At 35.2% G+C, this 11,104-nt stretch overlaps 2 protein-coding genes and 1 pseudogene across 2 annotated transcripts; 2 read left to right on the forward strand and 1 right to left on the reverse strand.

Annotated features, from left to right (window-relative positions):
• The first annotated feature begins 746 nt into the window (after positions 1-746).
• On the forward strand, positions 747-1,488 carry LOC148195493 (red chlorophyll catabolite reductase, chloroplastic pseudogene; annotated as a pseudogene).
• Positions 1,489-3,665: 2,177 nt separating this feature from the next.
• On the forward strand, positions 3,666-7,131 carry LOC148195494 (SEC14 cytosolic factor-like). Its single transcript, XM_088095225.1, has 11 exons — positions 3,666-3,937; positions 4,045-4,073; positions 4,371-4,454; positions 4,584-4,637; positions 5,087-5,161; positions 5,371-5,424; positions 5,592-5,651; positions 5,726-5,821; positions 5,930-6,031; positions 6,148-6,228; positions 6,793-7,131. Exons 1-11 carry the CDS (start codon positions 3,883-3,885, stop codon positions 7,129-7,131), a joined length of 1,029 nt encoding a protein of 342 aa, XP_087951351.1. The 5' UTR covers positions 3,666-3,882.
• A 792-nt stretch (positions 7,132-7,923) lies between these two features.
• LOC124843435 (uncharacterized) lies at positions 7,924-10,883 on the reverse strand. The gene is made up of 5 exons (XM_088094087.1): positions 10,453-10,883; positions 10,204-10,289; positions 9,787-10,092; positions 9,567-9,650; positions 7,924-8,518 (listed from the first exon to the last, which is right to left on the reverse strand). The coding sequence occupies exons 1-5, from the start codon at positions 10,825-10,827 to the stop codon at positions 8,065-8,067; spliced, it is 1,305 nt and encodes a 434-aa protein (XP_087950213.1). The 5' UTR covers positions 10,828-10,883; the 3' UTR covers positions 7,924-8,064.
• Positions 10,884-11,104: the final 221 nt, after the last annotated feature.

Below are 11,104 nucleotides of genomic sequence, written 5' to 3' on the forward strand. Positions count from 1 at the left end.
TTTTAATGAAGTATTGGCGTTAGAAAGAGATCAGGGTATCGGGTTGATAATTAGGTGCTCAAACTACTACCATTTCCGGATTAGATTCTGAAGCAAATGGGCGATCTAGTATTTTTGTCCTTTTCTGTGCTTCATTGGATAAACCATCAAATTCATCCCTAAACTGCTACTGTCTCTCTATAGTACATAAATTATATAAATAATCCATCAATCACTAAAAATATACCGGGGAGTTATCCATTATTGAAAGTGCTTTTTTGATAGTCACTCAATACTTTTTTTATGCTGAGAGAAGGTGATGAGTAATACTGCCTAGACTTCATTGATGATTTACCTGTACATACAATTTGAATAGCAATGGAAAAGGTTAAACATTACCAAGTTTATGAGTTGTTTGCAAGTAGACCGAGATGAAATCTCATTACTGAAATTCCTTCTTAGACTCTTCCTTGTTGATTGAAATTTATACCCAAAAATTACATTTTCAGGGGATAATTATTAAATTAGGGTGAAACATACTAACATTCGTGTTTTTTTAATGATTTTCAAGCAATTACAAAGAGTATGACACTAAAATTATTCCATAAAGAATCTGTTTCCTTATCGTGAATTGATGGTTTTGTTCTTTGTTAACCTTGTGCTATCACTAATTTTTCTCTACCCTCCAGTGGATTTATTCCGTATAGAAGAAAAATGATGGCACTTGTTTTGTACTGAATTTAATCTTCTTTTTATGTTTGTCTCAGGTAGATTTTGTGTTGGGAAGCTGGGTGCACTCTGAGTTACCAACAGGAGGGTCCTTAGATATAACTAGTCTTTCAGCCTATCTTAACAGTTCAACCGATGCACCAAATTTTGTGTTTGAAATGATCCGCAGTAGTCCAATAATGCTAGTTCTCATTCTTGATTTGCCTCCCCGGAAAGACCTTGTGCTTTGGCCAGATGACCTCAAAACGTTCTATGAAGACACTCAATTGGATACTCACAGGCAGGCTCTGGAAAGAGTTCCAGAGGTTAAACCATATTTCTCTTCTTCCCTTTACATCCGCAGTGTTTCCTCCCCTACAACCATAATGGTTCGCATTGTGACTGAAAATGGTGGAGTAGAACGCATGGAGGAGATCATCAGGGACCATTTGGACCCCATTTCAAAGCAAGTATTGGGGATCTGGTTGGATCATTGTGCTTGTGCCCAGCGAGATGTTGGAGAGGCAGAAAGAGCTTATCTGAATAAAAGGGATGGTCTCATTAGAAACAAGACAATTGAGATTGATCTTGGTTCAAGCTTCCCCAGGTTGTTTGGTCCAGAAGTGGCAAACCGAGTACTGGAGGCTATCAAGGGTATTTTACTGTCTAGGATTCTAATTTATTTGGAATTGTTGGACATTCTGTGTTACATACATGTAACTAATTAGCCTTGTAGTCAAACGAGGCTTCAGTATTCGTTGTATCTCCGGTCAAATGTGAAATCCATAAATGATTCTGATAGTTTCTACTTTCTACTTTCTCCCTCCTTTTCTTTGCTAGGGATGATTCATGACAATGGCACTTTTCTAAGCCTTTATTGAAATCATTCCATGTGCTTCCATTCCAAGCTCTTTGTATGACCAGAGTTTGAAACCCCACTACTAACTTCCTGAACTAGAAGCAAAATTTTTAAATTGGAAGTATTTTAGCATGCTTGGAAGTATTTCTGTAAGAAATGTTGTAAAGGTTTCTATATAATCTATTCTTGAAGTAGCCAGTGCCATATATTTGTAGCATTGCTTTCTTGAGTTTAAATTCGTTGAAAATGTATTATTATTTGACAATATATTTTTGATAATATTTTAACATTATCTACAAATTATTTCACAATTAATAATAATAATCATAAACACCAACATAAACGATGTTAAAATATTTTCTAATATCATTATGTTTTCATTAACTCACCTCTCTTATAATAGGAAAATAAAGGCATATTGTATCAGGGTGTCTCTTCCTTTTACTGTTGTTTTTATTCTGTGAATTTATTCAACTTTCCGAATCAGAAGCTTATATATGATGGCAAATTTAATAAATTAATTAATCCCTTATGAATATTCTTAACGCACTCATCAAATTTTTACTATTTTCTTGTGTGTCCGACATATATTTTTAAGATTATAATAAGATTCCTCACCTGTTAATCAGCTAAAAGCTAATTATTATAATATTTGTTGCTATGATATGTTGTGTGACGTGTGTCCCAGTGACTGTAACAATTTAACACGCAGCAATAGGTATACTAGCGGCTACGAAAGAAAATTAGAGAAATAAAAGTAAAGCCTGAGTTTCAATAAATAAAGCGTTGGAAAAGGAAAAAAGATAGATGGATAGAAACTATAAAAGAAATATATAGGAAAACGTGAACATTGAAAACATAAACATTAAAGATTGAGTGAGAAACTGAGAATATATTCCTCTTTTCTCTTTTAGAATAAGAATAGATTCTACTAAGAAATTTGATTAGAATAACTTTTTTTCATGCACCTATTTTATCAAATACAAATTCCTGAGTCTATTCACTTTAAGGTTGTTGCCTATGTCTTCTCTAACTCGAACACCCAAAGACTGGGGCTTCAATTTTATTAGTGGAGAATAAGATATCGTTAGCTGCAAGCAACTTTTGTTTATGATAACTAAGTGCTTTTTTCTTATACATTGATAATTAACAGTTTGAAACCACTTATTAGTATGACTTAAATAACATTGCTCTTAAACATATCACAGTTTGATCTCAATATCTGAGTATGTCAAAAAATGGATTTAACTAGTCAGTAAATTTTGATTGAGGTGTGATAAAAAGTGTGTTGGATTTGTTAAGGAGAGGTTACCGGAGAGACAACACTAATGAGATTTGAACCTAACCAAAAAAGATGATACTACTCTCTACCAAAAACCTTAAAATAATAGATAAATGAATCTTAACCTTGTTCTACTTTCTCATGAAATTTAGATTCATAGTTGAATTTTACCTGTATGAATGTTTAGAACATTATCATAAACTTTATTGTGATTTAAATAGAATTGTTACATGCACTTTTTCTGTCTAATGTGGCAGTGTTTTTATTGGATGCTTTGGAAAACCTTGATAGTATAATAGACATGCATAAACATAAATAAATATGTGTGGCTGTGTGAAACCTTGATGGTACATATTCTTATGTTGTTCTTTGGCAGCCACACTATGTGAAAAATCGAAATGAGGTGAATCTCCCATTTTAAATAAGTGAACTACACAATTCTGAATTATCAAGGCATCGGTTCTTAACATGGAAAAACATGTCATTTTGATCAACTTGCCATTTTCTTTTATTTCTTAATTTTCTTTCTATTAGTTATCAGCATCTCTATTCTTAGCCACTGAAAACTTCAATCAGAAGGAAAAAGGTTATCGTATCTTTGATGGAACTTAAGCACTGAGTGTGTTTTCATAAACTAATCCACGTTATCAAATTTTAAATAAAACTTCCTTAGCTCTGTATATGTAAACTATGTGCACCTTAATCTAAGTTTTATATTATTCCATTGCACATATTCCATATATGAAGCTGTTACCTATTCAAATAAGCGTTCACATACTCCAAACAAAAATTGTTTTTCCTCTCTGTGTTTGCTATTTTTTAACAGCTTCTTCTTTACTCAGTTCAGAACTCAAAGGGAAGTTGAAACGAAGTTCAGAAAAACTTACATGCTTTGTGAAGTGGACAAACCAAAAAGCCAGATTCTATATAAGGGGTCCCTTTCTTTCCCTTACAGGAGATCAATTTTCAAAACTCAATCACTGGTTTTCCTGAAAACTTCTCAGCAAGATAGTTTCAGAGTTTCTATCCCGTGTTATCAGAGATAAACAGCAACATGTGTATTACTAATCAGGAAGTTATCAAGCAGTTGGAGTCCCTTTTGCAAAACTGTAAGCATTTAACTTGCACTTTTCTGCTCTTATAGACCCGATGATTTTTTTCTGTCAAATATCTTCTACTGTTTTTTTTATACATATTTGTTTCTCTCTTGATGTAGTGGATGAGCAACAGAAGAACACATTCCAGGTTTGGCTCTTATGTCTCCTGGTTTTACTTGATCTTAGGTGTTGAGAAAGATCGTGACAGAAAGAAACAGTACAAGTTATAACTCGATTTATATATTAAAAATTTCAGTTGGGGTGTGAATTCGGAACCAAAAAAACAAAACTTTCCTGCCAAATTGATCTTGATTATCAGTACCATGTTTCTGCTAACAATTCTTCACTGAAGTAAAGCTGTGAACATTGTGAATGTAGATGGTGATCATGTCAGTGTTTTGAGTTTCCTTTTTTCTACCATGAAAGCTTTCTCTTTATATTTCAGAATATGCACCAGGGCTATCCAACAGAAACATTAGTGCGGTTTCTCAAAGCAAGGGACGGGAATGTTGTGAAAGCACATAAAATGGTTAGATAGTGTGCAGTAAAAGATATTTATAGGAATTTCTCCCAAAGTTTATTGCTTATAGAGAGAGTCATTATCTTGACTCTTTATCTTTTGGATATAACACTTTGCTGACGGTTTAACTGTTAACAGTTGATTGATTGTTTACAATGGAGAGTAGAAAATGAGATTGACAATGTTTTAGCGGTGAGTTCCTTTACTGTGCATATCAGCAATGTAATAATATTATTCATTTTTGAAACAACATACCTTAAATACCAATTAAAGTTAGAGCAATGATACACATATTCAAGGGTGACACGAATGCAGATAAGAATCCAAGTTATTGCCTGAAATAGAAAAACCTTGTTATCACTACCACTCTAGGATGAAATTTACATGGTTTCTCCTGGATATCCAATATTGACTTGAGATATAATAGGTTTAAAACTCAGCTTATGTACTTTGTAAAGTTAAGTTAGACTTAAAATCTATTATGATACGGTAGTTATTGAGATATTTTATTCTTCTTCAAATCCCAACATCATATCAGTGTTGTAGCATAAAATGGACAGCTACTATATTTCTCGATCATTGTGAATTCATGATCATAAAATCTATCATCATTGATATTTTTGTTGTATTTATATATACAGAAGCCTATACCACCTGGTTTATACAGACGTTTGCGAGATTCTCAACTCGTGGGAATGTCTGGTTTCACAAAGGAGGTATTCTGTGCTTTAGATATATCTCGTACAAGTTTTGATCTCAGGCCTAAATTTTTTTATTTTCCTCCACCTTTTATGGTTCTTTTCTGCCATTAACCAATATGAGTGACATGTAAGAATAACATCTTTACGTAGGACCATATAAGCATTGATCAATAACATAACATCTCTTATATAAAGTAACATACATGATTCATAATTTATGGCAGGGCTTACCTGTCATTGCTATTGGTGTTGGGCTCAGCACATTTGATGAATCGTTTGTAAGGACTTGATACCATCTCTAACCAATCCTATCAGTACCTTGCAATTATACGATACATTGAAGCTGCAGTGTTCAATGTTGCTTATCTCTTCGTTCTCCTTGATGTACCATGTGGAAGATTGTGTTTTATATGATGTCAAATTGCCAGTTTTGTTTTTTGTTCAGGACAAATACTATATACAGTCGCACATCCAAATGAATGAATATAGGGATCGAGTGATCATGGTGAGTACCTAGACAGAGTTTTTTTAGGTGTAAATTCTGACACCCTAGTTGTTTATTTGGAATGTTTATTGCAGCCAAGAGCTACAAAGAATCATGGAAGACACATTGATACTTGTGTGAAAGTCTTGGACATGACTGGTTTAAAACTCTCAGCACTGAACCAATTGAAGGTATATAGCAATTTACAAACTTCTTATTTACCATCTCTCAGAAGTTTCTTTCTCAGAATCCATACAACTAGATGCTTTCTTAGTTGACACTTTCTTGGCCACCTTCAGCTTTTGACAGCTATAACAACAATAGATGACTTGAACTATCCAGAAAAGACTGACGCATATTACATAGTTAACGTTCCATATGTATTCTCAGCGTGTTGGAAGGTTTGTGTCAGTCTTTCATGTTGAAGGAGTTAGTACTTTTCACTTTAATTTCATTCAGATCTTTGAAAATCTCAACACTAAAGCTGAGTTCTTCTTGCTTCATTGACAATTGGCAGGTTGTAAAGCCTCTTTTGCAGGAAAGAACAAGGAAGAAAGTCCATGTCCTCAAAGGTTGTGGCACGGAGGAATTACTCAAGGTAAACAACAGCATTACCCTTAACTATTTGCTTGACCCTTCACATATCCTGATATGAGTTTTCCTCTTTGTTTTATTGACAGATAAAGTTATGTTAAATAGTAAGCGAAGAACTTGAAATTTTCTTGACGTCTAAATCTGACTATATCTACTGTAAACCACTGTATTTTATTGTTATTTCACAGTTGGTGATGATAGCATCATCATGCTTATGGATTTTGTTTGCCAATTTCCAATTCAGTACTGTGAAATTGCCTTTGCACAATGAAGATGTTTAAGTTTTAATTTCCTGTAGTTGTTTTAGTCATAAGAAATAAATGTTGTGGATTTTTTTTTTATGAATGGATAGATAAGTTTAGAATAATTTTCCAAATCAGAATGGTTTACTACATGAAGGAGCTTCCATATTTGTTCATCTTAAATCTATGCTTGTTAATAATTAACCTGTGATATGGAGAGTTGAAAAATAGCACAACCAAATTGAATTTCTTCCATCATTACTAGATTTGTTGCAATTGAGAGGGGTTTAATATACTAAACCATGTTTTCAAAAACTTGTGAACAGGTAATGGACTATGCATCCCTCCCACATTTTTGCAGAAAGGAGGATTCCAGGGTGCCCCAACATCATGAAGCTGGAAATACTGAAAATTGTTTCTTCATTGATCATGTCTTCCATAAACAACTATATAATTACACCGAGCAGCAAGCTATATTCATAGAGTCCATATCCCAGGATTCTTTCCATGTAGATTTACCTGAGCCAGACCCAGTTGATGCCAAAATTGCCAAGACTATAGAAACTGAGTTCCATAAACTGGAAATTCAGAATGGCCTTACAATTGATGGAATGGTCTTGCAGTTCTCGTCTGCATCGTGGTCACTTGAACCTGGAGAATTCTGATGATGCTCATTTATGAGTTACATGGTCCATTTTGAATAAGAGTTATATTACACGCAAAAGCTTAAAAATTCAGTTATTGAGAGTAATATCGGAGTGTTTATGCAGATGTAGTCTTCTGAAAGAAGAAATTACGTTCAGATTTTCTACTACTTTTTAATATTGTATATTTGTTGTACTATTAAAATTCACTGAATTTGATATAATAAATTCTTCTTTAATATAGTTACAGCATGTACATGGGGCTATTTTGAAAAGACAGCAGAGACCTAACAACCAAAATCCGAGAATCTAAACTTAAAAAATTCAAATATAATTTTTATAAGTGCCTGGGATGACGAGCATGGCATTTTTTTCAGTGTTGGAAGGACAGCATCAGTTACAATTCTTCTGTCAATTAATGCTATTTATACAAAATGTAGAATGAGTGTTCACACCCGTGTCGGAAAAAATGTTTCTTTCTGAAGTGTGAAGTACCATTATCCTGCATCAAAACTATTTCTTTCCAGTTTAATCATTCATTTTGCTTCTACAGTAGTAGCAGAAGCTTTTCCTTAAAATTTTTATATTTAATAACAACCCTACTTAATTCCTATACATGATATTTTTAACTAGCAAGTTCAAGGAACCGCGAAACTTTTCATATAATTGAAAATGGGCACAAATCAAATTCTACCTAAACAAACTGTTGACATATTTAATTTGAATATTCTGAGTCTAAGGTTTTTTTATGTACAAAATAAGCTAACTAGAAATTAAAAGTGACCCAGCCAATAATACAGTGCAACACTAAATCACACATTCAGATTAAACATTGAGCTCCCGCTCGTTTCCCTACATGTTTAGTAACTATGACTGCTCTAAAGTAATATAACAAGATATAGCAACACTTAAGTTATCTGAACCACTTAGTAGCGCTGCCAAAGTTGAATCCTTTTATCTCAATTGCCTGTAGCAATTGTAGGCAATGGCAACTGACACAGCAGCACATACAACAGCAAGAGCTGCGTATGTATCTTCTTGCTCCCAACCATCAAGCCAAGTTGTCACAGAAGGAAACTTGCGTGAAGCTCCTTTGCCACTATTCATCCGAGAAAACACAGAGTCGTTGTTCTTATTATCAGCTGAGAGCTTTGCCTCTGCCTCAATGACATCAGGGTCCAATATCTTTTCCAGTAAAACGTGATTCTGATGGAAAGAAGAATCTCCATTTGACTGGCAGCAGCCAGCATTTGATTGACAGCAGCTAGCATTTGATTGATAGCAGCTCACAAAATTTTCTTGAGATCTAGACACTTCAGTGCTTTCCTCTAAATTTCTTAAGCCATTTAGCAGAAGCCTTTGTTCTTGCTTAGTCAGCTGTTCATCTACTGAGAAACCCATCTGACCCCTGATGACAGTACAAAAAGGGTAACAAATACAAGTCAGCATATGCATCATGGACCTATGCACCAAATTTTTCATAGCCATCAGCCCGGTACATATTATCTTTAACCATGTAATAATTTCAGCAGGCTATTTTTCTAAAGATGGAATTTGCACATGTCTCATCAAATTTTCATCACAAAAAAGGGGGCATAAAGAGATGTAATTGAAAAGCTATGGATGAAACCAGGGTTTCTGAAAGTTTGGAGATGTACAAGGGAATAAAATTACTTTAAGAGTGATCCATCATATGTACTTCATTTTGTAGCTGCTCAACTTTGAAGTCCTTGGAATTGAAAACATGCTCTATGATTTTTTATTTTGTAAATAAATAACAGAGGTCACAGATGCCATTTAAAGGTGCATGAAGTAAAGCTGTCATACCATCAGACATTGGCATGAAGATGGCACTTATCGTCATACCATAATTTCAATTTCAAAATACATAACCCAAGAAGGCATTATTACTCCAAGATTCAAATGCGATCGAATCATTGATGGTAAACAGGGCTTGCAGATATGGGGAGCAAAAAGATCATTTTGAAAAAACAAAGACCTACCTTATTTAATGCAAAATTTTGGATGAAGAATTTAGAAATCGTGATTCCTGAAGGTGTCAAAGAATCTTGTAGATATATTGACATGCAAATGATAATAAGCTTCAGAATTTTAATTTTTCCACATTTATTGAACCACTCTCACAAAATTTAGGTAAATTTAACTTCTAAACCCTAGAGGCTCAGGCACTGCCCCCAACTCTAATTTGTGGTGTGAAAATATAGGGAGGAGGAGAGAAGAAACAGATCACAGAAGAGAATCATCCACTCTATTTTTCATCTATTCCATTCACTCTATGTCTCACATTTTTCCTTCCTGCCCAAGACATCCAAAAGGCCACAACCCAGTATTGAAGTAAAAAAAGATGGTCTAGCAATTTAGTCTTCTATAAGATGAAATCTAACTTTTAACCAAAATAGTAAAGAAAATCAATAGAGCACTAAGGAAATAATTACCTCCATAATGAGTCTAAAACCTCCCCTTTCATGATATGATGTTGAAGCAATAAAGGCACATCATCCGGGGTAACATATCCATACCTACATATTTCAATTGAGGGCAACATTAACAAGTTAACAAAATATAATAACCAATGGTACAAAGGTCTAGCAAGAACCATAAAATAAGAAATTGTAAAAAAGTAGTTTTTAATAACCATGGAGGTGTTCTCTTTACCAATGGCCAGTGACTTCTCCATTCATGCTAGGTCCAAATACAATGACGTTTCCCGCATACTGACTTCCCCCAATGTGAGAACACGGGCTTACAAACACTTTACCCTGAAGACCATGTAACTCTATCTCCTCCCTGAATCTACTGACCAAGACAGGTCCACAAACCCCACATCTGCGATCACGGGATCCATGCGAACACACAAAAACAAACGATCCTCTCAATGCCTCAGGGGTTCCAGGAAGCCATTCCCCATCCTTCACAAGAACCTCTTCCACAAACGTTTCAACATCAAAATGCGTTAACCTCCTGCAATTCCATTAAAACCTGTTGTCCACAATGATCTAAGAAAGGGAAAAGCAATAAAAAAAAAACAAAAAACAAATAAGGCATACCACTTTTAAGATCAATAACACATACCTGTATCTGACCATGTCAGGAAAGATCAACACATCCCCATTGGATGTTTCAGTTCCATCATGACCCTCACAAATCGTTAACCGAGTCTGGAAAAGAGACAACTCGTAAGTCCAACACAATGTAATTAGCACTTAACAAATGCAAAGTCGAAAAACGTGGCTCAACAATTGTTGAAGATCACACGTCTATTAGTGATACATTGAACATCGTAGAGACAAAAATCAAAAGGGGAGCGAGAGAAGACAGTACCTCCTTTTTCATGTGAGGCTTTCTTGCGACTACGGCAGCGTGAAGCAACCTTGGCAAGCGATCGAATTCGGCGGCTTCTATGCGCGGTGGCCAAACGCGAGGGTTCTTATAGCATAAGAACACGTGGCGTTGGTAGAACTCGACGGTGCCGGCGAGGGGACTCTGACGAAAATCGGGGCGGGAGAATCCAAAATCGGGATCAGCGGCGGCGTCGGCGGAGGAGAGAAGGCCATCGTTCTGGAAGCTTCCGGAGGCGCTTCTGGGGTCGGCGAGGTAGCTGTCAAATTGGTCGGAGACAGTGACAGGGGAAGAATGAGAAGAGGAAGAAGGGATTGTGAATGTCAGAGACTCTTCTCTCTCCCTGTTACTCGCCATAGAGATACACAACACAATCTCCCTCTCTCTCTCTAACAACGTTGTGTGTGTTTGAGTGAGTATCTGTGCTGTGCTTTTCTATTTTTTCGAGGTTTGATGATGATGTGAGACGAGGCTGCATTCCTGTGAGGTAGAAAGTAGAATTTATCGGTGGAATCGGGTTTGATCACCTGACACGTGTTATTTAAAGGTTCTAATTTACTATTCCCTAATTGTTCAAATTATTTACACTTTTCAGTACTAGACTACCATAACTTGTTCAAACCATCATTATTAT

The sequence above is a fragment of the Vigna umbellata genome, chromosome 7 (assembly GCF_029865625.1).
Source record: "Vigna umbellata cultivar VRB3 chromosome 7, Vumbellata_1.0, whole genome shotgun sequence".
NCBI classification, from domain to species: domain Eukaryota; kingdom Viridiplantae; phylum Streptophyta; class Magnoliopsida; order Fabales; family Fabaceae; genus Vigna; species Vigna umbellata.